General features: G+C 35.6%; 4 protein-coding genes across 4 annotated transcripts; 3 read left to right on the forward strand and 1 right to left on the reverse strand.

The window, feature by feature from the left end:
• Window positions 1-1,156: 1,156 nt before the first annotated feature.
• LOC149479635 (trypsin, alkaline C-like) lies at window positions 1,157-3,706 on the reverse strand. The gene is made up of 4 exons (XM_089708284.1): window positions 3,656-3,706; window positions 2,721-2,904; window positions 2,100-2,355; window positions 1,157-1,516 (listed from the first exon to the last, which is right to left on the reverse strand). Exons 1-4 carry the CDS (start codon window positions 3,693-3,695, stop codon window positions 1,214-1,216), a joined length of 783 nt encoding a protein of 260 aa, XP_089564410.1. The 5' UTR covers window positions 3,696-3,706; the 3' UTR covers window positions 1,157-1,213.
• Window positions 3,707-11,334: 7,628 nt separating this feature from the next.
• On the forward strand, window positions 11,335-13,629 carry LOC149479636 (trypsin, alkaline C-like). The gene is made up of 4 exons (XM_089707795.1): window positions 11,335-11,438; window positions 11,856-12,036; window positions 12,532-12,790; window positions 12,989-13,629. Exons 1-4 carry the CDS (start codon window positions 11,393-11,395, stop codon window positions 13,286-13,288), a joined length of 786 nt encoding a protein of 261 aa, XP_089563921.1. The 5' UTR covers window positions 11,335-11,392; the 3' UTR covers window positions 13,289-13,629.
• Window positions 13,630-21,077: 7,448 nt separating this feature from the next.
• Window positions 21,078-22,739, forward strand: LOC149479637 (trypsin, alkaline B-like). The gene is made up of 4 exons (XM_089708339.1): window positions 21,078-21,123; window positions 21,314-21,500; window positions 21,947-22,202; window positions 22,437-22,739. The coding sequence occupies exons 1-4, from the start codon at window positions 21,078-21,080 to the stop codon at window positions 22,737-22,739; spliced, it is 792 nt and encodes a 263-aa protein (XP_089564465.1).
• Window positions 22,740-24,870: 2,131 nt separating this feature from the next.
• On the forward strand, window positions 24,871-26,628 carry LOC149479638 (trypsin, alkaline C-like). The gene is made up of 4 exons (XM_089708340.1): window positions 24,871-24,916; window positions 25,347-25,527; window positions 25,777-26,035; window positions 26,270-26,628. The coding sequence occupies exons 1-4, from the start codon at window positions 24,871-24,873 to the stop codon at window positions 26,567-26,569; spliced, it is 786 nt and encodes a 261-aa protein (XP_089564466.1). The 3' UTR covers window positions 26,570-26,628.
• The last annotated feature ends 557 nt before the right edge of the window (window positions 26,629-27,185 follow it).

The raw sequence follows: 27,185 nt of genomic DNA on the forward strand, positions 1-27,185 counted from the left end.
AACATTATATAAAAAAGCAAACGTAGGAACATCGATAGCCTTTTCTCTACTAAATTATGAAAAAAATAATTAAATCGGTCTAGTTTTGGAGGAGGAAACAGGGGACTACGGAACGTCGAATTTGCTTAATTTTCCTAGGTATTTTCGGCCCGAGCTGCAGTTGTCCCTGTCGCGCTCTACGTTGGAAGCTTGAGGCATAGCGCGACAGCAATAGATAATAGAAAAACCTAATTTTGAATTGAAATTTAAATGAAATGAAATTATGAAATTGAATATAATATTGATTCTAACACTCGTTTTGCTGGCTCTTAAATAAATGCTTGACACTGCTAATCTCGCGCAATAGTCGCGCAGGTATCGCTCTGCTCACAGACATATTGTATCAAGATATAATATATTACTTAATATATGTCTGTGGCTCTGCTATTATAATTTTTGGTTTTTATGGCATTCAAATGCTGTATTTAAATATAAATTTATAAAGAATATAAATAATTCGATCGCTCTGGCTCTCACGGGTGGCCGAGTTGGTCTGGCATCCGCCCCGGATTGGCGTGAAAGGATGTATGATGATGATGTGTATGACAAATAAAATGTCGTTTGAAGCCATTTTCATAGGATTACGATCACGTCTATCCTTTATACGAACTGCATCAGTCTAGTCTTGTAACGCTACAAAATGGCGTATTTAGAAATACACATTGAACTAGTCATGGTCTAATGCGGGGACCAAATATTTTTTTCATTGTATTTTAACCTATTAATGTGCATCTTAAAGTAATGAATTTAATTAATTATATTTTATCTGTTTATCTATTGAACAAATAATACCTATCTATACTAATATTATAAAGAGGAAAAGTTTGTATGTATGTATGTATGTATGGTTTTCACGCATAAACTACTGGACCGATTTTGATGAAATTTGGCACTGATAATCTTTAGACCCTGAGAAAGAACATAGGCTACCTTTTATTGCGAAATATGTACCACGGGCGAAGCCAGGGCGGACCGCTAGTTCATAATAAATTATTACAAACATTTAATAACCTTTGCTTTGCTTACTATACGGTAGATATTATTACTCTTGGTTCAAATACCAATAAGAAACACAACACACACCACTGTTTAGGAACATCATAATGAAACAATTGAGTTTGATATAAATTATACGTCTTTATTTAGCAAGAATTCCTCAAGTAACTTAATGTAATTATCGAGCATTCGCGACGATCCAATCTGAGTAAGCCGGGACAGAAGTGCTGATACGCGGATAATAAGAATCATTACAGTTATTTCCAAAGGACATGATGCCAACTAATATGTCACCAATGTACATCGGGCCACCAGTGTTCCAATTGCAAACGTCACGACCACCCACGTCGAGGACTCCAGCGCAGATCATGTTCCTGGTGATCGATATTGGTGTAATGTGTGCGTAGCGCCGAGCACACTCTTGTCTGCTTACCGTGTAAACGGTTACATCTTGAAGAATGAATGATGACGGCCCGGCAGTCTGAAATACGAATTATTCTTTTGAACTCAAATTCAAAATAATTCATTGCAGTAGACATTTTTAAATACCAGCGATTCGGAATAACAATTCTACTGGCAAGGAATTAGATGGTTACTCTTTGCAAACTGACCTTGTGCCTACGGCACAATTAATTTTTGAAGTGAAAACTTCTTTAGCAGCGTTGAGCACTTTTTCTGTAATGGGTATAAAATCTTAAACTCGCGTCAGGACACATGACCTGATCGAAAAAGCGTAAGACGGATGGAGAGTAGACAGCTATCCCCTCTCTACTACGCGCGTTTTCACTTCTGCCGGCACTCCCGGAGTGCCGGCTGGTTCTTTTTTGAAGTGAAAACTTCTTTAGCGGCGTTGGGTATAAAATCTTAAACTCGCGTTAGGACACGTGACCTGATCGAAAAAGCGTAAGACGGATGGATATCAAACATGCTCAACGTTAATAATCAAGTTTTCACTTCTGCCGGCACGGCACTCCCGGAGTGCAACCCTTCTTTTTTTAATTAATTATTTCACTATAAATGTATGACATGCTTAATTAATGGAAGTCAATAACATGTGTACTCACGGAGTTGCGACCCCATCCAGCGTGTACAACGGGGTAATTGTCTGGCACAACAATGCGCCGGCTGGCAATATTTGCCTTTTGGATGGACGGCGAGAACACCAGGGGATCGAGCAGTTTGATGACGGCGACGTCGGCGTCCCTAGGGGCAGCTTTGTAGTAGTCGGGGTGATTGCGTACTACGTCTACGTAATGCAAGCTGCCACCGAAACCATGGTCATTGGAACCTGCTCGTATACGCATATACTCCACTCTATCCCTGTAATAATCCCAGTTTACTTAACATTTATCATTGTATTAAAAAATAAACTACAAATTACTACTTTGCTTGAAGAACAATTTCACTGTAATTAAGATTGATTTTGTAATTAAGATCGATTGCCCTTATGAAATGAATCTCGTAATTTTCTTTTCTATAGTATAAAATTCACATGGTCAATTATCAAAGTAGCAGATTATATAATATCCTAAAATATGTTGCATGTATATTTTTTTAACTGAAGAAGATCGAAGAGGGCATTATAAAACGGGCTTATAAAACGGGCGGGTCCCTCAATTGTATGTTTTACGTATACCGGTATCTAGTGTTGAGTAACTGTATGAAATTAAAAAAATAATAATTACCGTCTGCCGAAACAATTTGCAGCTGTAAGTACCCAGTTAGTACTTAAGATGTTGCCCATGCATTTCTGCTCCCAAATTCTAGACATAGGGTCGTAATATTCAATTTGCACCAAAGATGGATATCTCTCGATAGTGGTATTTTGACCTCCGAAAATACGAGAGCTTGGAGCAGACTGAGAAATTGCTGTAAACAAGAAAACATAGTAATATAATTGAACTGTTATAAAGAAGTAACGTTTGTAAGATTGTGGGAGTAACCTCTGGATCTAGTGAACTGATTTTCAAAGAAATTTTACCAGAAGAAAGCTACATCTTTGTGGAGAATTTTTTTTTTCTAAACCAAGCAATGTCGGGTAAAGAGACATAAAATAATAAGATATATTTTAAAAAATGTGTAAATATCATATTATTTTCAGTATGAAATGAAATGAGTAAAATCATCAAAATAACATAACTATATAAACAGGCCTATTCTTGGTCCATTACAAAAAATACAACATAAAACCAAAAAATTACAAGGATTGTCATCAGAAACAAGCTTACTTAATACTTATATTATAAACTAGATTTCAGCCCGCGGCTTCGCCCGCGATTTTAAAGAAAAACCCGCATAGTTCCCGTTCCTGTGGGATTTCCGGGATAAAAGTAGCCTGTGTCTTATTCTGGGTCTTCAGCTACCTACATACAAAATTTAATTGTAATTAGTTCTGTAGTTTTTACGTGAAAGAATAAGAAACATCAATCCGTCCATCCTCACAAACTTCGCATTCGTAATATTAGTAGGATGCGAAAGTTTGTTAGTATGTAGGTTCTTCACAAAAAACTACGGGACATACTTTGATGATTTCACAGTGACATAGTCTTGCCCGCGGGTTTGTCCACGGGTAATAACCGTGTAGCACATTCAAATTATGTGTATTAAAATAATTATTTACCTGCAAGGAGCAGCACGCCCAGAAGTGGCAAGTAAGGCATCTTCGTTGTTATAGTTATTAAACTTTAATAACCAATAAAGAAGATTTTCTTTATTTAAATAGGATTCACAAGATCACAATCGTTCACTATCTATAATTACGAAGAATTTTGATTAAATTAAAATATTGTCTCTACGATTATCAAGACGTGATGATAAATTAAGTTGTTTTTGAATGGATTTCAAGGATTTATCTATCCACGTGAAGCATCGCTGCTTGAGTTATACGATTTAAGATATTATTACTTGTATTAATAAGGCTTTTAAAAATTAAAAAAGAAGGCACTGATGTTAATCATTTAATTTAATTGATAGGAATTAAAACAGGTGCTTCCATTAATCAAATTTCGTCGTAATGTTTGATAGTGCACGATTGTACACCTGAATCCTATTAAGAATAGATAAAATCTAATTTATTACTGATTAAGATTTTAGGCTATCCTTTGTAAATAAATAAATAAATAAGATTGACAACCACAACAATGCAGATACCGTACAGTAGATCTACTATGAGTTAACGCACACGATACTCGCTAGCGATGGGAGAGTTCTAAAGGTGCGTCAATTACAATGGTGTTCCACAAGGTTCTATTTTAGGTCCCTTCTAGTTCTTGGTCTATACCCAATATAACCCTTATTATTTGCAGGATAGGTGTGAAATTGTTCTGTTTGCAGATTATAAGTAGGTACTAATATTTAAAGTGGGTAGGCATGACCCAAATGATGACGAAGTGAAAGGTGCTCTTTAGCACATGATCTATTTACAGCTAATAATAATTTATTATTATGCCGAAAAATAACGACTTGAGTTTAATTTCTAATGCGGATCTTTATAATAATAAAGATCCGCAACAATATATAACATCACACTTAGACCAATAGGAGCAGGGCAATGCGCGTAATACCGAGGGGCATAACTAGTAGTGTGATACTACGAATTATTAATCAATGTAGATTACTAACTCACTGACTATCAGATATCGATTGATAACATGCGAAGTCTTGGTACGGATTTGTAAAGAAAACATTGATTATGCATAATGCTTTTTCAAAGAAAATTCTGATTCACAACTTTATAAACATTTAAATACGTTTTTATTTTGAATTGAAAACTTGTTTAGCGAGTTGTGAATGAACATAACAGCTAGCTGATAAGCATTGTCAGTCATTGATCCGTCGTGGGGAGGTGGCGTGGTTCTTTTATTCGGCCACAAGAGAAGAGAGTTGATGTTCCACCTGCTTCTGCTCTAGAGAGGGATTAGGTAGAGAAAATGTTGAGGTACTTGTATGACTTACAGAATTTATATTTTTATGATTTATACTTTTTAATTAAAATTACAATTTTAATATTTATAATGCATATTGCACGCCTCATAAGCGAAGCGTTGAGGTGGGTACTACCACAGACTATAGTATGTTTCTAGGGCAGGCGGAAATTCGTACAATGACACGAAGTATTATGTTATCATCAAATAAAACGATACCTATCGCTTTTCATACACTAATTTATCGTTTACATGTCGTTTACGCAGCGTACGGGTTCTCGTGGTACAAGGTGGGGTGAACGACGCCGTCGTTCAGAGGTAACAAACTTGTTATTACATGTCTGTATAAGGTGCAGATTAGGAAGCACAGCGACACGCATTCACGACGTATTGTTGGACACCCCTGTTAGGTCATTGTACGAATTTCCGCCTGCCCTAGGAACACACTATAATAATAATATACTATACTATACTATACTATACTAGGTACTACTGTCACTTCGCGCAAAACATCTGATTTTTCAAACTTAAAATGTCTTTATGTATCATACATTGCACTTGTAAGATAATACATACACACACATATTAAGAAAAAACACTATTTTTAACGTTCATGATATTTTTGATGTCATTTTTGTTATTTAAACTACTTAAAAAACAGTTTAAAAAAGTTCTGTCTTGGACGTCCGTGTGTCTGTATGTGCGGATCCTTTTTCTTGTTAACACGATAGCGACCGAAATACTTTACTAATCGAGTCTTTTTTTTTCTCTTACGCTTGAGTATGCTCAGGAATAGAACCCTTTCATTTTTCAGGGTCTGATTCGATGTGGTTTAATTGTTATTAAATAAACAAAAATAATAATTAATAAATATTTATTAACAAAAAATTATGAGGCGTGCACTTTTGGATTTTCCAAATTATTTTTTGGTTTTAGTATAACGTAGTTTTTTTATTAAATTTAAAGATTATGGTTTATTCCATTTCGATTTATGACTCGATTAAACCAGATATGTAAATACATATTTAAATATAAGGTAGATATTTAATTATATCACAATGGACAAACTGCAGTTAAAGAAACACTCAGCTAATCTATTTCTATCTTCTACTAGCTGTGCCTTGCGGTTTTACACGCAGTGCGCCGCTCCTGTTGGTCTTAGCGTGTCGATATAATATTATATCATCACGCTAATAATTATATCCTATAGCCTTCCTCTATAAATAGGCTATCTAACACCGAAAGAATTTTTCAAATCGGGCCAGTAGTTCCTGAGATTAGCGCGTTCAAACAAACAAACTCTTCAGCTTTATAATATTAGCACAGTATTACCATCCTACAGTAGTGCGACGAATGTACTTGTGCAGAGAAACGGAGGGGAACTGGCGGGGGTCGGGCGACGCGGGAAGCGTAAAGCAATCACGCTGAGATTGCTTTACCTATCGCGAAAGGACGACGCAGTCGTATTTTTTGTGTAATAATTTTATTATACATAGGTACTTACATATTCTATTATGGCGCGCACAAACTGTTCCGTTTACGGATGTAAATCTACATTGAAATCCCAGAAGGAAACAATATTTCAGAAAGATTGTATTAATTGTATCTGTTGAATTAAAATCAAAGCTATGTATATGTTGTCCTCATTATTTCCTAATCAGATTGTACATCCCAATGCGAATGCATTACTTAGTTAAATGTTATAATATACAATTAAGAACATCCAAAAATAAAGTGTCCACGTAAATAATATTTAGCAGTGCAATATCTGTAATTATATATTTATGAACAAATAATTACATCAGATTTAATAATCGCAATTATTTTGAATGTACATATGAAATATGAATAAATGATTTCATCATAATATTAATAATCACAATTGTTTTATTTCCCATTTGTTGCAACCCTAGCGTATTTTCGTGTGGCAGCGTAAGTACCTACGCTGGCGGCGGCATCGCGCGACATCAAAGGCGATTCCTTACTGTAGGAAATAGTATTGTAATACTGTGATATTAGTACATACAGAATATTATATTTATTATCACGTAACGGTGTCTTGTCAACGTACAATAAATAAATCACAATCATCATCACTAATAGTACCTATAAAATCAAGTCGCTTTCCCTGTCCCTATATCCCTATTATGCTTAATCTTTAAAACTACGCAACGGATTTTATTGCGGTTTGTTTGACGTGACAACGTCTTATAATTCGATAGCGCCGGCTGCACGCACGAAAAAACATGACTCATGCGGCGTTACCTCGCTCTGAGGCGTACCATGTAAGGCGCGGGTCAAACACAAGCGGCGCGGGCGCGGGCGTGCCATAAGCGCGCCTCTTCAATCTGTTTTGCACCACGTCCTTCTTCTACATTTTGTATGAAAGAATTTTGGAAAGGCGACGAGGCGGCACGCCACGGTTGCGCCGCGGGCGTACCGCAGGCGCGCTTCCCCCATCGCATCCAAATAGAGGTCAATTCACGGTCATACACAATCAAAAACAAATCGGGTGGTAGGAGACGGTAGCCTGTCAGTCAAAAATGTGTTCTCTCTGTGTGGAATTATACAGAGCTGCTATTACATACCCTTCTTCGTTTTGTTTTTAAAGGTGAATTGAATTAATCGATGAAATGATTTACACAGGTGATGGCAGTAGGGAAAGTGAAAATGAAGAAGAGCATAATGAAAGTTCCCATGTATTTACAATGTCAGAAATAAAGATAATCCTGATTTTGATTGTGTTTTTTATTTATTTGTAATTGTAATAATATTGTGGAATGATCAGTACTGTAAATACTTTTGAACTGAGATTTTAATGATAAGATTTATATGGTTTAAATGTAAACCTGTGTTTGAAAACCATATTTTATCTATACTACTATTATAAAGAGGAAAGGTTTGTATGTATGTATGTATGGTTTTCACGCATAAACTACTGGACCGATTTTGATGACATTTGGCACAGATAATCTTTAGACCCTGAGAAAGAACATAGGCTACCTTTTATTGCGAAATATGTACCACGGGCGAAGCCGGGGCGGACCGCTAGTACAATATAAATTTTGTGTTATTTTAACCTTCTTTTCTTCCATCATTACACCAGTACTACTTTAAAATTACTTTAAAAGTACTATAAAATTTGCCAAGTAAATACCAACATTTTCAACAAAGATATATTTGCAATCGTGGGGTTATCCTCGCTATTTACTTACAAGGAATTATCAAAACAAAATCGTTACTTTCAAATTAATGTTAATCTCTTTTAGCACAAAAAACATAATTTTACTAAATTATGCATGAAGAAAATGCATTTAACCACTCTATATAAATATCATTTTCGGACGCCAACAGCGCGCCCGATGCGCGCCGCGCCGCTTGTATATTATGTCCCGCGCCTAAGGCGCGGGTCAAACACAAGCGGCGCGGGCGCGGGCGTGCCATAAGCGCACCTCTTGAATCTGTTTTGCACCACGTCCTTCTTATACATTTTGTATGAAAGAATTTTGGAAAGGCGACGAGGCGGCACGCCACGGTTGCGCCGCGGGCGTACCGCAGGCGTACCGCAGGCGCGCTTCCCCCATCGCATCCAAATAGAGGTCAATTCACGGTCATACACAATCAAAAATAAATCGGGTGGTAGGAGACGGTAGCCTGTCAGTCAAAAATGTGTTCTCTCTGTGTGGAATTATATAGAGCTGCTATTACATACCCTTCTTCGTTTTGTTTTTAAAGGTGAATTGAATTAATCGATGAAATGATTTACACAGGTGATGGCAGTAGGAAAAGTGAAAATGAAGAAGAGCATAATGAAAGTTCCCATGTATTTACAATGTCAGAAATAAAGATAATCCTGATTTTGATTGTGTTTTTTATTTATTTGTAATTGTAATAATATTGTGGAATGATCAGTACTGTAAATACTTTTGAACTGAGATTTTAATGATAAGATTTATATGGTTTAAATGTAAACCTGTGTTTGAAAACCATATTTTATCTATACTAATATTATAAAGAGGAAAGGTTTGTATGTATGTATGTATGTATGTATGGTTTTCACGCATAAACTAGGTACTGGACCGATTTTGATGAAATTTGGCACAGATAATCTTTAGACCCTGAGAAAGAACATAGGCTACCTTTTATTGCGAAATATGTACCACGGGCGAAGCCGGGGCGGACCGCTAGTACAATATAAATTTTGTGTTATTTTAACCTTCTTTTCTTCCATCATTACACCAGTACTACTTTAAAATTACTTTAAAAGTACTATAAAATTTTCCAAGTTAATTCCAACATTTCCAACAAAGATATATTTGCAATCGTGGGGTTATCCTCGCTATTTACTTACAAGGAATTATCAAAACAAAATCGTTACTTTCAAATTAATGTTAATCTCTTTTAGCACAAAAAACATAATTTTACTAAATTATGCATGAAGAAAATGCATTTAACCACTCTATATAAATATCATTTTCGGACGCCAACAGCGCGCCCGATGCGCGCCCGAGGCGCGCCGGCAGCGCGCCCGAGGCGCGCCAGCAGCGCGCCCGCGGCGCGCCGGCAGCGCGCCCGCGGCGCGCCGGCAGTGCGCCCGCGGTGCGCCCGATGCGCGCCGCGCCGCTTGTATATGTCCCGCGCCTAAGGCTTGAAATGCAAGCGAGAGCGCGGAACGAGCGACAAAGAAGCACAATCGAACGTTCTCACGTTCAACAGCTATCGTCAGTAAACCGACTTTACAGACAACCATTATTTTTTTTTAATAGATAGAGTTATACAAGTAGAGGAAGGTTTAAGTATTTTACAAAGTGGGCGATGCCGCGGGTTAGAAGGTGATATAAGTTATTTTACACTAAAACATATCATTCCTATGGGAAGATCAGTAATGATGAATATTTAAATCACACCAAATTTGATAAATTCCAATAGATTGATTTAATTATTTGATTTTATTGATTTTTATTACCTGATTGTAAGGTACAAATTCTTTACCACTTACACAAAAAGCTCAAATTTCATAAAATCTAAACTTTAAAATCCATACTAATAGGTATTATAAATGTGAAAGTAACTCTGTCTGTCTGTCTGTTACTGAACCAATTTGCATGAAATCTGTTATAGAGATATTTTGATACCCGAGAATTAAGGATATAGGCTACTTTTTACCCCGGGACATAGGATAGGTGTTATCCCGAAAATCCCACGAGAACGGGAACTATGCGGGTGGAAAGCTAGTCGTCTATAAAAATGAGCAAATAAACATTTTGTCGCTTTTGCTTGTGCTTTTCGATCGGAGTGAAAAACGACAACTACAATTATTATTTATTATCATTTACGAAGTTTGTAATGTCATTCTAAATACCTATACCTATACTATATATTATGAAAGATAAGATTAAAATGTTCACTAGATTATTCCTCATTATCAAGAATCATTAGTATTAATTGGATGATATTATTAATTTTGGAGCAGTGGTGGTAATCCACAATCCGTGGTGAGACCTTAGGGCTTTAAATTGATTGATCGATCGCGCGTGCAGAAAATTAATTGATTTTTCAATTCATCTGATGTTATCCACAATAACATCACTACTGCTTAAAACGGTGAAGGAAAACATCGTGAGAAAACCGACATGTCAAAGCATCAAAAAGTTCGACGACATAATTGTGTCATCTACTGTAGTAGTGGTAGATGCACTTAGCCAGCGTGATGGATTACTGTGATTACTGCTTGTTCTCAGCAGTGGGAACATAATGGGCGGATAATAATCACGATTCCTATACTTCACTATTATACTCAGACATATGTTTATTTAAGATCTAACCTATATAATCGAAACTCTTTTTATATTATGAAATTCATGGAATGTAGCAGTAGCCATCAACAGGACAGCCTTCAATTTATTTGTTAATTAGAATGGATGTATGGCTACAAAAACTTGCCTAAAAAGCTAAGCCTGTATCATTGAAACAAACAATCAAACTTGACTCTAGAATATTAACTATTCACTATTCACTAGAATATAAATTTTTAAATGATATTTTTTTAAGAATAGAAAACAATCGCGGGATTCAAACCCACATCTTTCGCCTTGCCGGGGTGACTAGCCTCTCGTCAACCCTCTCATCCCACCGCGCCTGAGCAATCGAATTTCGTCTTTTCTTTAGCATTTCATTTATACCCGTATACAAAAAAAATCCATTTGTACCAAATTGTGTTCTTTATTTGTCATTAAATCTATTTAATTCCTACATGTTATTGTTATCATATCAGAGATTTTTTAATCAATATTATGGTAAACCCAGAATTATCGATATCACTTATCCGAGCTATTTAATCGAAATTTGTTTTAATTATTCTCAGTACTCGAGTGTGTGTCATTTATTTCTCCAATAAAATTCTTATTTATTGGAGAAAGACAATAAATATAAAAATGAAGGTATCGTACTTGTCATTGCTGGGTGTGCTGCTCATAGCAGGTAAAACTATATTATAATTTAGCTTCTTAACTTGCCTACAAGGTTCAAGGTGTATCTTATATTAATTCAAGTTTGCTCCCTTTTTTTGTTAATCAATCCACTTTTAACAGTGGTTTGGATGCATAGCCAGAAAAGTATCTTAAAAATTTAGTTGACGTTCAGTGCCTTAGACTGGAACCCCCAAGGAAAGCGTAAGCGTGGCCGTCCTAAACAGACCTGGCGGCGGACAGTCATAGACGAAGCCAAAAAAATCGGGAAAACTTGGAGCGAGATCAAAAGGGTAGCTCTTGATAGACACACCTGGCGGAGCACTGTGGATGCCCTCTGCCCCAGCTAGGGGACACAGGAACATAAGTAACCAGTCAATATCCTGGTCTTTTGATGATAATTTTTATGAATACTTATTTTTATTTACAGCATTTTCTCAAGCCAAATCTCCATTTATTGTTGGTGGTCAAGATGCCACCATCGAGCAATATCCATCTTTAGTACAAATCGAATTTTATTTCCCTTGGCTCGGAGTTTGGGATCAGCAATGCGGTGGAAACATTCTAACTTCTTATTGGCTCCTTACAGCTGCACATTGTTTTAATGAATGGTAATTACTTATCTATATCTATAGTATTGATATTATAAAGCTGAAGATTTTTTTTGTTTGAACGCGCTAATCTCAGGAACTGCTGGTCCGATTTGAAAAATTCTTTCGGTGTTAGATAGCCCGAGGAAAGCTATAGGCTATATATCATTACGCTAAGGCCAACAGGAGCGGAGCCACGCGGGTGAAATCGCGAAGCTCAGCTAATCTTTTATAATTTACTTTATCTGGTCTGATAAAATCGATCGATCCTCTACTTCTTTTATTTGTAGCTAGTAACTTATAGCATGACTTAAAAATATTACATGCTTTGATAAACAAACTATAATATAAGGCATAAAATATATACTTTCCAGACACAAATAAAAACTATCTTATTAAATTTGTATAGATTACGCAAATTCGTAAGTTTTTTATCTACAATTGTAAAATATACTAAAGATGTACATAATTCTTTATTTCCATTAGATTTCCTTACTACATTTTAATTCTCTTCAGGTGGTACGACCCTCAGAACACCCGTATCAGAGCAGGTGCCACATACCGTCACACAGATGGAAGCGTGCACTACGTTGACTTTGAGCGCAATCACCCCGAATATAATAAGGCTTCTAGGTTCGATTCTGACGTTAGCGTGTTCAAATTGCTCACTCCCCTCGTATACTCACCATCCATCCAACCAGGAACTATTGTCAACCAGGGTTTCGTTATACCTGACAATTATCCAGTAGTGCACGCTGGATGGGGTACCCTTACCGTGAGTATTTATTCTTTTTATACTAGCCAGAAGTGTGAATTTGATGTATATTTGACATGAGAGGTTAGATAAACCAGCTTTACAAAAACATGCATTAAATTGATTTAAGTTTTCAGAATTAAACTATTAATTGGTCCCAACTGGGCCACCACTGCTTTATTCATTAATTGTGACATTAAATTGACTCAACTTTTTCAGTCTTCCGGGCCCTCATCTCACGTCCTCCAAGATGTAACCATAAACACTGTGAACCGAGCAGTGTGTAATTCGCGTTACAGTAATGTAAATGTTGTAATCAACGAGAACATGATCTGCGCTGGTCTTCTCGACGTGGGAGGTCGTGACGCTTGCCAAGGGGACTCCGGTGGACCGATGTACATTGGTGACGTCATAGTTGGTATTGTGTCCTTTGGAATGGGCTGCGCTGATCCTGTATATCCTGGTGTCAGTGCTGCTGTTGGATCTTTCACTGATTGGATTGTTGCTAATGCCCGATAATTTATACACCCTGATGGTCGAAAATCCTGGCTCGATAAAGATGTACCTACATAAATTTGAAACTCCATTATTTTATCATGATCTTACTTAGTATCTGTCTGTTGTTTATTTATCTAGATTCTAAGTCCTAGAATATTTACTACCAAAGGGTTACCTGTAAGCAACACAAAATCCCAGTAGCAACAAGTCATATTATTATGATTATTTGACGTTTTTGGAGTACCTTAATGACCGAATATATTTTTGTGTATTAACATTACGAGAGATGTCCAGAGTACAAATTTTATTTATTATTGTCGTGTAAGTGTTAATGTAATAAATGTATTTAAAATAAGGTCTTATTCGTTTGGTTTCCTTTGATGTTTCCCCAGAATCGTTTGTCATAAAAAGGTGTAAAGCTTTAGTACTGAAGAAAAATCTTATATTACGTAACAATATAATGATTGGAATATAAAAATTCTAGTAAAGATTGTTATTATTTTTTTTAATTGGATATGAATTAAAGTTTTACCTTAAAAGTGTAAAACTGCCTTAAAAATGACTAGGTAAACCATTTCCTGAGATATTTCTCCTGAACATTTATTTATTAGATGAAGCGATTTTTTTTATACGAAGCAAACCCTATATAAAACTACTACTATATAAAAAAAAACACACATGAACTACAATATCATGAACAATATACGTAAACTCATCTGGATTTTTACTTCTTTAGACATATAATTTCACATAAGCTTACGAATCAAATATAAAAGTCGTAAGTACAATCTATCCTAGCATATTATACAATATGCTAGGATAGATTGTACTAACGACCCTATCTTGGGGGAGCTAAAGAGTCAAGTCTAAAAAGCGTATGCATAGGTGACAGTACTATGAGTCAGACAACTATAATTTTATTTAATACTAGCTGTTGCCCGCGACTTCGTCCGCGATTCGGTCGTTTTTCGTCATTCGTCGTTTAAAAAAAATACGTGACACTTTATTTTTGAATGTTCTTAATTGTCTCTTATAAAATTTAACTACATTAAAATTGAATACTCTGATAAGAAAATCTTAAAATCATCGAAAATCATAGACATCGAATATCCGAGGAAAACATGAATGAATGTGATTTAAATTCTACATTTCTTAGTAATTAAAATAATAATCTAAATTAAATGTAGATTAACAGTTTGAGCGCACCATTATAGAATATGTACCTAAGTAATAAATTACGTTAGTTTACATAGTAACTTTACTAAAAACACGATGACTTTCTTTCGCGCTCGGTACCACAAACTAAGCATGTTTGTGGTACGTGGCCCGCGTCACTTTACCCCCCACGAGTTCCCCTCCGTTGCTATGCGAAAATACATTCGTCACCCTACTGTAGGAAAAATTGTAATACTGTGGCCTGGGCGTTATAACACGCTCAGGGAATTCCTGAGTGCTGATAGACTTCCGTCTATCGGCATTTATACCAATTTTATATTAATATCACCATCTTGAGGAAAAGCTTCTAATGTCGATTTAAAACGCATATATACGGATTAACCTGATGAATTAACATGTTCTAAAATTGTGAAATGAGTTCAGTTTTAAATTCGAGAAATATTGATTTCTTGTATTCGATTATTCGTCGTAGTCGAATACAAAATATATTTAAAGAAACTTAGGTTGGCCTTCAGGCAAAAGGGATCCTATCAAATGATAAACTTGACCTTGTATCTTAAAAGTAAGAATGAAAGGAGCATCTGATAATTGTTGAGCACCAAAGGATCATTTAAAACGCAATACTATAAAGTATAAGAGCTAATATTGTCTAAGAACTGTTTAGATTGCACCTGTTCCTCTAAAACTTAAAAGTAGTGATTTCAAAGGTTCCGGCGTATCTTCAAACGAAAGCCGACTCCTTACTCCACTTTAAAGCATTACAAAAAGAACATACTACGTTAATATCGCCTATACAGAAGATGATCTGTAGGTAATCAATTGTGAGGTTATAAGCAAACCCACTTTTATATTTGTCGGACCACACCACCGAATTTGTAGATTGATCTTCTATGTTTACCTCTAAGTCATTAAGACTATGTCGAAATCTGTCTGCAGTAAGACGGGCCTCTCGCTATTCGTCCGTTTCAAGAGACCAATAGTTTCAATTCTTAATCTTTCATTAAACAAACTTATTAATCGTTCTTGTCTCAAATAATGGTAATATTCGCGTCCCTACTCTAGTCATTGCTTATGCTCATGTTCATCTTCGAGAGATCGAATAATATTATGGTGCACCCTATTATTTGTCAAACGGTCTTCATAAAGTTTCAGATTCTCGAGATAAAATATGACGATCGTGATCAGCTGTGAGACGTAATTCCCTCTCAGTGAGGGTTTCGGTCTCACGGGATAGTACAATATGCCATTTGCGATCAGCTGTGAGACGTTATACCCTCTCAGTGAAGGTTTCGGTCTCACAGGATAGTACATGCCGTTCGCGGTCAGCTGTGAGCCGCAATTCTCGTTGTGAAGCGGTTTCAGGTTCGGCATAACACATGTTGTTTTCGGTCAATAGTAAGCCTCTTATCTCTAACGATCCTTGAGAACTCTTATTTCTCATTTTCTTAACTTTGCTCGAATTTCGATATAAAGATTTTTTAGGTGGCACTGATGCGGGTGAATAAAAATTAAGTTAAAGCCTGATTCCCACGACATGTATGCTTCACAAATCCGACCGCGCCACACCACACCACATGCCATGGGAATCGGCGCGCTTGTCGCTCGCCAGTGCTTGCCATACGCACACATGCCGTGGGAACGCTCAGTTCAAATCGCGACGGATGGCGACAAGCGCTTGTCGTCTGCCAATGCTTGTGAAGCAATACATATAATAAAATTGTGGAAAAGTGATGTCTGTACAATTAAAATATGTAGAAAAAAATTAGCAGGTGTTATTATTATCGAGAAATCGAGAGAAACCATTTTTTTCTCTTAAAAGCTCCCCCCCTCCCACTTCCCGAACTCCGATTGACCGTAATTTATTTTTCCTTACATTTTTATCATATCCTTTTCTAATGGGTTTCATCCTACTGCGATTTTTTTTTGTTTCAAAAATTATCTACCCTGGTGTATAGGTAAATTTTCCACATAAAATGTCCTTTAAATTATGTCGTATTATATTTTTAACCCCCGACGCAAAAAGACTGGTGTTATGTGTTTGACCGCTATGTATTTCTGTGTGTGTGTGTGTGTGTGTCTGTCTATGGCACCGTAGCTGGCTAACAGGTAAACCGAATTAGATGCGGTTTTTTTTGTTAGGCAGAATATTTGCCGACGCTGGTTCTTAGATAAAGTGTATCAAAATTGGTTCATCCACTTATTATACCTACATAGGGGTAAAAGTGGGAATGAAAAAAATGAAAGTTATAATTTATTTTTAAAGATCGTCGGGAAGTTTATGAAATTATTTATTCCTTTTTCTATACACTTTTCTTCGTCTAAACGGTTTAGTTACGTGCTCTCTCTCTCTTCAGCCTTTAGTTACGTGCGTGAGACAGGAAAGATCTAATTTGGATTTGTTGCTGGATTTGATTAAGCTGATCAGTGGCTACACCATAGATTATTAAAAACATCCGTTTAAGAAAGGAAGGAAATAGAATTTGCTCCTCTCCCCCCCCCTGGTTCCTAAAAAATAATATGACATAATTTAAAAGAAATTTTACGTAGAATTAGTTAGGCATTTCTTTTTTGATTTTCGATATTATATACTAATCATAATTTTTGATTACATTATGTAGTAACTATTTGGTATAGGTTAGGCATTTCATTTCTTGATTTTCTTTAATAATTTGGTACGTAAGTTTTTTAGCTCAGTTTAGTAAGAAATTTTAATAACAATTCTTTTAATTATTTATGGTAAAGTCCGGTCACGGAGCAGGAAGAATTTCGTACATTAACCTGTTATTACCTGTCACTGTCACTCCCTTGTAAAAATAATGTGTCTTGCTCGCACAGGTGCAATGACCGCCGTCCTTAGGGATTGTAAACCTTTAACCTGAGAGCGTAAGGTTTGTGTTTGCTTGATTGGTGGCAGGTGTTCAATTATGATTTTGTGAATTCAAAATTTATAAGAATAAACCTCAAACTCTTTATGTCCAATCAAAATCCGCCTAAGTCGAAATCGCGTGTTAGAATAACGTAAAATTGGTTCATCCACTTATTATACCTACATAGGGGTAAAAGTGGGAATGAAAAAAATGAAAGTTATAATTTATTTTTAAAGATCGTCGGGAAGTTTATGAAATTATTTATTCCTTTTTCTATACACTTTTCTTCGTCTAAACGGTTTAGTTACGTGCTCTCTCTCTCTTCAGCCTTTAGTTACGTGCGTGAGACAGGAAAGATCTAATTTGGATTTGTTGCTGGATTTGATTAAGCTGATCAGTGGCTACACCATAGATTATTAAAAACATCCGTTTAAGAAAGGAAGGAAATAGAATTTGCTCCTCTCCCCCCCCCTGGTTCCTAAAAAATAATATGACATAATTTAAAAGAAATTTTACGTAGAATTAGTTAGGCATTTCTTTTTTGATTTTCGATATTATATACTAATCATAATTTTTGATTACATTATGTAGTAACTATTTGGTATAGGTTAGGCATTTCATTTCTTGATTTTCTTTAATAATTTGGTACGTAAGTTTTTTAGCTCAGTTTAGTAAGAAATTTTAATAACAATTCTTTTAATTATTTATGGTAAAGTCCGGTCACGGAGCAGGAAGAATTTCGTACATTAACCTGTTATTACCTGTCACTGTCACTCCCTTGTAAAAATAATGTGTCTTGCTCGCACAGGTGCAATGACCGCCGTCCTTAGGGATTGTAAACCTTTAACCTGAGAGCGTAAGGTTTGTGTTTGCTTGATTGGTGGCAGGTGTTCAATTATGATTTTGTGAATTCAAAATTTATAAGAATAAACCTCAAACTCTTTATGTCCAATCAAAATCCGCCTAAGTCGAAATCGCGTGTTAGAATAACGTATTTCTGTAATATTGTACCTACATACATACATTATTTTTTGAAAAATAAGGTCATAAAGAAGTTTCACTTCTTATGTGTGTACACGCACACTTTTTTTTATATAATATTACGTTGTTATTGAAAAAGTTAAAATGTAACTAACTAATAAGTATTGTAAATGAATAGAGGACATTTATTTAATAAATTAGTAAAAAACATTTTCTCCTCCAAATATTTCATGTAAACTGCACTTCATTCAAAAATGTTTGTGACCACTGTCAGTAGGTAAAGAGGTCATTGTACGAAATTCTTTCTGCTCCGCGACCGGACTTTAGTACGTATTTACTCAATAATTGTATCTTAAGTAGTAATTCAGCATGGGCGTAGCCACGGTGGGGCTGGGTGGGGCGCTTACCCTGGCTTTGATCTGGTAGGTACTAATTGTGAAGGGGAGTGGGCGTGGGCGTGGGATTGGGACTGAGCGTGGCATATGGCGTGGGAGTGCGAGTGGGCGCGGGAGTGGGAGCATGAAAATAAAAATGATTTTTTATTGTTGCCCCACCCTGAGCCCATGGTCATAGGTCCCATAGTCACTATTCCACGCGAAAGAAGTCGCGGGGACAGCTAGTAGACAAATATAATCAGGAAGCTTTGAACTCCTAAGCTCAACCATAAAAGATAGACATTTATGGTGTCGGGAGATATTTTTTATATAATATGGAGAACATTTCTTTCATACTTGATTTCTGTGTAGCTTTAACCATTAAGATACACGCATTAAGAACGCACACGCGACGAAAGCTTAAAAATGGAGTTGCTGTTCTGCTCACGAATATGAAAAATAATAGTTATTTAGGAAATATATTTCATGTGCAGAATTGACCTCTACAGATTTAATATAAGTAGGTATACATATATTTAGATTCCAATTTCCATGTAACGTTAAATTCGACTATACAATAACTAACAGACAACGCAGGTTACTCTCGTTTCCGTAAGTTGAGGCGGCTACATATTCGGTCCTAATAACATGACTTTTTGTGAACGAAACGACAGCGCGGTTTAATTCGATGGCAACACCATCAGAAAAAAGGAAATATTTTTAACTTTGAAAAAATATTATGATTTACACTATTATTAATACTATTTTAACATTAACACAAAATATAAGACTGTGAGTGTGTAAAAATAAATCCAGCTAGTTTCACATCACACTTATGTTTATAATTAGGTATACGACATGAAAATATATTAATTACCAAGCAATAATCATACAGATAAATACTGAACAAAAGTATTAACAGTCAAAGTATATTATTACTAACAACATGTAAATGATGAAGGAATAATAATTATCAACGAACTAACCTTTTTGTATTAGAGTCCCGCCTCGTGATCGAATTATTAAAACACGAAGATTTTTAAAAATGTAACCAATGAACACAATCAATATTAGATTAACTGTAATGGTGTCAAGTTTGACTTAAAATAATATACATCTACCCTCACTTTTAAAAATGTAGTATATTCACACGAATTATAAGCGCACCTTATAGGGAAGGGAAGATTTATTATGGGTTAAAGAGTTAAATAAATAAATAACATAATTATATTTAAATTATTAATTTTTAACATTGTGTTCAGTAGTGTTAACATGTAAATTGATTTGATTTTTACGAAATCTCATAGATGGCGCTGAATCAAATTTGTCTTTATAGTACTAAGATTCATTAAACAGTTTCTCAGCCCAAATTACGTAAATGACGTAGTTTTTATAGTGTAAAGCCAGATAATAGCATGGCTTACTCAAAAACAACATTTAAACATGAGTCTTTAGATTGTACGCTGTCGTAGTACACGGAATACGTAAGAAAAGTAAAGGTTCACAGCTCCTCCCCCGGAGGTGATAGCATGATAATATGTTTAAAAAAACCTCACTCGACCTGTTAGTAATATTCATGCAAAATTTGAAGTCAATCTATACAGTACTTTTCGAGATTAGCTCGGACAAACATACAGACAAACAGACAAACAGACAAACAGACAAAAATTCTAAAAACTATATTTTTGGCTTCTATATCGATTATAGATCGTGGAATATGTATTCTTTTAAAAAAATATTCAATGTACAGTTTTGACTTTCCTACGATTTTATTATATGTATAGATACCCTCAAGCACGTAAAAAACACAATTGTATCAACAGTAAAGAAAAGAAGAAAGAAGGAGGTAATTAAAACTCGTTGTACTAAAAATGTTTTTGCAAGACGCCAATATCCATCTGACTCATTATTCAGCTTATATGTAGAATCATCCAATAAATTATTGAATACTAGCTTCCGCCCGCGTGGTGTTTTTTCGCAATAAAAGTTAGCCTATGTTCTTTCTCAGGGTCTAAAGATTGTCTGTGCCAAATCTGTGTCAAAATCGGTTGGAGGTTTAAGCGGGAAAGCGTAACAGACAGACAGACAGAGTTACTTTCACATTTATAGTATTAGTAGGGATTAATAGATTAACTAATTGTGACTAAAAAAAACAATGAACTGGCTAGAAACAATAAACTATGAAGACACGGAAAATTATCTTTCTAATTGGCTCACATAAGCGGCGATGCCTGACTTAGCTAAATCATTGAAAAAAAAACCAGCCTAATGAAATAAATGATTTACAACATTTGATATGCATATAGACAACATTTTAATTTAATCAAAATTCGTCGTAATTAAAGATAGTGGAAGTTGTTTTTCTTTTGAATCATATTTAAGTAAAGAAACTCAAATTTGATAACTAAAACAATGACGATGTCGTACTTGCCGCTTCTGGGCGTGCTGCTCCTCGCAGGTAAACAGTTATTTTAATTTGCGCTTACCCCGTGGACGAACCCAAAAGATCAAGAATTTCTATAGCTCATGTATAATTAGTCTGGTGTAAAACCGTAAATATCACTGTAAATCATTATAATATGGCTAGTAAAATTTCCGTGGAAGAGTAATAAACCGAATAAACCTATATAATATATTTTTGTTTGCAGCAACTTCTCAGTCTGGAACTCCAGACACCCGTATTGTCGTAGGTGAAGACACAATCATTGAGAAATATCCATCTTTGGTACAATTGGAATATTTTGACCCTTATTATGGAACTTGGTCTCAGGATTGTGCGGCTAACATCTTAACTACTTACTGGGTTCTTACAGCTGCACATTGCTTCAACCATCAGTAATTATTATTTTTTTAATTCAAACATTCACAGTATATACCTATAATACCTTATTTTAGGGCTACTGGACAAAAAGCATGTCTAGTGGCCCTTCCTCGATCTACTGCAGTAAAAAAGATATGCTTATAGATAGGATATAAAGGCAATTAATCTGATTTATAGTCAAATTATTCTTCAACAAAGTTTGTGGTTCATTTTTTTTTCAATACAATCAAAATTTGTTTAGTACATCACATATTATTATTTCTGAACATACACCGACGCATGTGTGCGTGTGACCCTGTGTACCGACAGAGCTAGCTGCGACCGTCGAAATGTTGTAGATAGGTGATCATCATGTTCGTTGTATAAACGTCTGCATGCGTCTTATAGGTCTTGTGGTCTCCTTAAAGAAAATTACATCTAATTAGTGTTTTAAAAAACTTAATGGATTGGTCTATTGCAGTGATAGAGTGGAGTTCATGCGTATACGAGCAGGTTCCACTTACCGTATGACTGGTGGAAGCGTGCACTACATAGACTTAGTGCGCAATCATCCCGACTACGGAGTAGCGACTGTCGAAGACGCTGATATTAGTGTCATGAAACTGCTCACTCCTGTGGTGTACTCGCCGTATATCCAAAAGGGTACAATTGCCAGTCAGGGCTTTGTTGTGCCAGACAATTATCCTGTTGTGCGTGCTGGTTGGGGTGGTATCTACGTGAGTATATATTGGCTTTCACATGCATAAGTACATGATACATTAATAGTTTTGATAGATAATTTTGAATTATTTTTAATTGTGTCGTATGGGCAAAGTTACTTTGTATAGAGTAACTATTGAAATCCTTCCCGATTCTTCCCGGTAGAATCGTCATTCAGAATCGCTGGTAGTAAAAAAAGTTTACGCGAATGAATGGTTTTTTTGCGTTCAAAAGATAAAATCCTATTTCAGACTAATGGTCCGTCATCATACATTCTTCAACATGTAAAAATTTACACGATAAACAGAGAACTGTGTGCAAGGCGTTATGAATACGAAGAAGAAGAATCAATCACCGACAACATGATCTGTGCTGGAATCCTCGACGTGGGTGGTCGTGACGCTTGTCAAGGAGACTCCGGTGGTCCTCTGTACGCCGATGACGTCATAATTGGTATCTCGTCCTTTGGAACTAACTGCGGTGATCCTTATCACCCTGGTGTCAGTGCTTCTGTCGCTGCTTTCTCTGATTGGATTGTCGCGAATGCTCGATAATTTCATCCAGTTTCTTGACGAACTCTTGATAAATAAAGACGTATAAATATCAAACTAAATTGTTTCATTATGATTTTAAAGTTGCTTAAAGTTACCGTCAACGTTAAAATACGGTAAGAAATTAATTTGTAATTCGTCAATGTGTGACATTACACGACTAGCCTGACGCAGATTGTTCAAAGGATAGACGTGATCGTAAACCATTTACTGTAGGTGGTATAGGACCACGGCTTTTAAACTTTGATTTTATTATTGTATTGAATGAATCAGCTACTGAACGTGGCATACAACCACGGATTTCGTTGAAGGTGTGACGGAATCATTACCAAAACGTTACAAGCTTATGTCAATTAAGAGTGATAGCGGATTCTATGCCTTAACGTTTCTACCATTTGTCTAGACTCTAGAGGCCCCTGAGCGGCAGCTACGCGACCGTTGTGCGAATGTAGCGATGTTATATCTTCCTAGTAAAAAATAAGCAACTACCTGACGAGGATGTTACGAAATCGATACAAGTTTTTTATAATAAAATTTGATTTGAAAGCAAATAATATTGAAAACTACGACACATTTTAAAACCAAAATCAGCTCAATCGGCCCAGCCGTTCTCGAGTTTTTATCAGACTAACGAACAACAATTCATTTTTATTTATATAGATATAGATATATAGATATAGATAGAAGATAGATATACAGTTACATGGCAGTTACATATTTTGTAAAATTTAATTGTAATACTGACATGATTAAAAGAGCAACTATGGAGTTTCTTGCCGGTTCTTCTCCGTAGATACTGCTTTCCGAATCGGTTGTAAATGTAATAATAAAAAGTAACAATACAAAAAAACCGTTGGATTTTTACGACATAAAACGGCGCTGAAAATGTAAGTATAAAACAAGATTTTCAGAATACTGAACTGAACAAAGTTGCTAATGTAGTTGCAAGTAAATGGACACAATAGACTCTACCGAGATGCCTTCGTTGTAAATTGACAATAATGTCATACAATACTATTCTGAAGTATGCAATATTCCACTATTATATGTAGAGATAAATTTTCATGTTTGGAAAGACGTAGTCACACGTTGTCAAAGTGCTACGGTAGACAGGTACATATATGTAATTCATTTTTTTTTATTTGCTTAGGTACCTTCTAGGTCAGATCCAAACTCAGGGCAGGGTGGAGCGCTTGCCCCAGGAAAGCAAATCAATATCAGCAGGTAAGTGTAAGGTAGTGTCCTGCTGTGTCCCAATTGCTGTGTCGTCTACCCAATACGGAAAAACATGGCAAGGGGTCTACGACACAAAAAAGTTTGGGGAACTCTGGTCTAGACCGTCCACAATTAATAATATTGTATAATACGACATAATTTAAAGGATACCTTTTTATTGATTAACCGATTGATGAAATAAACGCTAAATGTTAAATTAAGCTTACCACAATATATTAGTGAACCGCATCTAAATTGAATAAGCCGTTTCTGAGATAAGCGTGCACAAACATACAGATAAACAGACAAAAAAAACTACAGTCTTGGGTTGGGAAACGATTTAATAATAACACCTGCTAATTTTTTACATATTTTCATGGTACAGACAACACTTTTCTACAATTTTATTATAATTGATGATGATGATGATGATTGATGTTGTACAGACATAACTTTACTACAATTTTATTATATGTTTTGATTGATGATGAGGATATTGAATTCTATAGCAATTCTTCGCTCTTCTTCTTCGTCTTGCCACTGCAAGAAAGTAAAAGCTTTTGATACCTTGACCTAAGAGCTTAGCAATAATATTAATTAGGCGATACCGCTATCTTACTATTGCAACCTTCATATCAATAACATCATCGTAAAATTTCCTAATGTTTTCTTTATTGCCGTTCACTAGACCTTATTGCGCAGAAACTAGACAAGCTATCACATCAATTTTTTTTATCAGTGCAATGGGATTTCCCATATTTGATAATAAACATCACAAAGATAGAGATTAATCGGAATTAGATTTAATTACTGATAGTCAATGATTGTGCTCGTAAAATTATTGTGTTCGTTTATATATTTGGTGGATCCTTTTGTAAAGACACACTTCTTACCCCGAATCAATAATTAAAATAAAAAAATGAAGGTATCGTACTGTTCGATCTTGGGAGTACTCCTTATAGCAGGTAAAACTTAACATTAATCTAGCTTATATTCGATATTATTTCATAATATTTTGAAGTGAAAACTTCTTTAGCGGCGTTGGGTATAAAATCTTAAACTCGCGTCAGGACACGTGGCCTGATCGAAAAAGCGTAAGACGGATTTTTTTTTGCCCTTATATTCCATGCGTAAGACGGATACCATTCCAAAATATCAAACATGCTGAACGTTAATAATCAAGTTTTCACTTCTGCCATCACTCCCGGAGTGCAACCCGTCTTTTTTATGTAATCTGTTTTTATTTTCATTCATAATTAAATGATACCATTTCCTTTTAGTTGTGAAAAGAATGTAATCAGATTATTGATTTTAATGTCTTTTTTGGTTCATACTTCTAACAAAATATTAAAAATTATTTGACGGTAAAGGTACTAAAATTATTTTTGCTTGCAGCAATTTCTCAAGCTAAAACTCCATTTATTGTCGGAGGTCAGAACGCCACCATCGAGCAATATCCATCTTTAGTACAAATAGAGTTTTATGAGACTTCGGCTGGATTTTGGGATCACGGTTGCGGTGCCAATATATTGACGACTTACTGGCTTCTTACAGCTGCACATTGTTTAGAAGGATTGTAATTATCATTATATGTTGCATCTTTACCTTTTATAACCCAAATATCAATTAAATACTCACCTTTTAAACCAAATGTACAGTATCAATTGCTTTTCTTTTTAATATTAGTCTTTTTTTATATCATCATTGCAAAATATTCTTTCGAGCAACCGAATTGGGTTCAATACAACTGTAATACATCTATTTAGAACTTGGTATGATTTGCTGTACCATAAAATTCCCTGAATAACAATTAAATTCTCTACAGGTTGTACGACCCTAAGTACACACGTATACGAGCAGGTTCCACTTACCGCAATACTGGCGGAAGCGTGCACTACGTAGACTTTGAGCGCAATCATCCCGACTACAACAAAGCTTTTGCGAACGACGCTGACATTAGCGTCTTTAAACTCCTCACACCTCTTGTCTACTCATCTTCTATCCAAAGAGGAACTATTGTCAGTAAGGGTTTTGTTATACCTGACAATTACCCCGTAGTACACGCGGGATGGGGCGCCCTTTACGTGAGTATCCTATACTTATATTATAAATGCGAAAGTTTGTGAGGATGTATGTTTGTTATTCTTTCATGGAAATACTACTTAACCGATTACAATGAAAGTAACTAAAGACACAGAAAAAGACATAGGCTACTTTTTATCCCGGAAATCCCACAGGAACGGGATCTATGCGGGTTTATATTTGGTAACGCGAGCGAAGCCGTTGAAACTGTATTTATTGAGTTCCTATTCTTACAGTCTCAGGGGCCTCTTTCTCCCGTTCTTCAAGATGTAACCATTTACACGGTGAACAGAGAAGAGTGTGCGTCGCGTTATGGTAAGCATGGTCTTGTCATTACTGAGAACATGATCTGTGCCGGTGTTCTGGACGTTGGCGGTCGTGACGCTTGCCAATCGGACTCTGGCGGGCCGATGTACATTGGTGACGTCATAGTTGGCATCGTGTCCTTTGGCCTTGGCTGCGCTGATCCTGTATTCCCTGGTATTAGTGCTTCTGTAGCGTCTTTCACTGATTGGATTGTCGCAAATGCTCAATAAATACAATGCAACAATTTTAGTTACTAGCAAGAAATAAATAGGTCGCATTAAGAGAAATCTTCACCAACCGCTTGTGACGTCAATTTGACGTTTTTCTAATATGAACAACTATTAATTTTTTAAGTCAAACTTCTTTATCGGGGTTGGAAAAAAATTGTAAGTGTAAGTAACATTTTTTCGTTACGCGTGACATTTTTCCGTTACGCACCATCTTTTTCTTATTCCTACCACGCGTAATTCGACGTATTTCTATAAAGTTGCATATAGTAAATCATTTAAAAAAAAAGGTCATAAGGAAGTTTCACTTCTTACACGCACACATTTTTTTATGTTAAATTATGTTTATCAGTTGTATAAGACAGAAGGTATATTTAGTTGGGACGTGTATTAATAGATTTAAGAGAAATAAATCATGTTTAAATTATGCATTTTTCATTTGGATTCCATTGTTACATAACATAAAAAAGTTAATAATACCTACACTTATCTTATTTCTTTATATACTTAAGAAGGAAAAACTATTAGATACTGAATACTACTTCCAATCGAATCCGATCCATATAACCTAGAACGCATACATATTATGACTCGTATCACAAATTAAAAATACAGAATA

This window comes from Colias philodice, chromosome 20 (assembly GCF_061535455.1).
Source record: "Colias philodice isolate Cphi_HAF_F1 chromosome 20, ilColPhil1 Martin Lab GWU primary, whole genome shotgun sequence".
NCBI classification, from domain to species: Eukaryota; Metazoa; Arthropoda; class Insecta; order Lepidoptera; family Pieridae; genus Colias; species Colias philodice.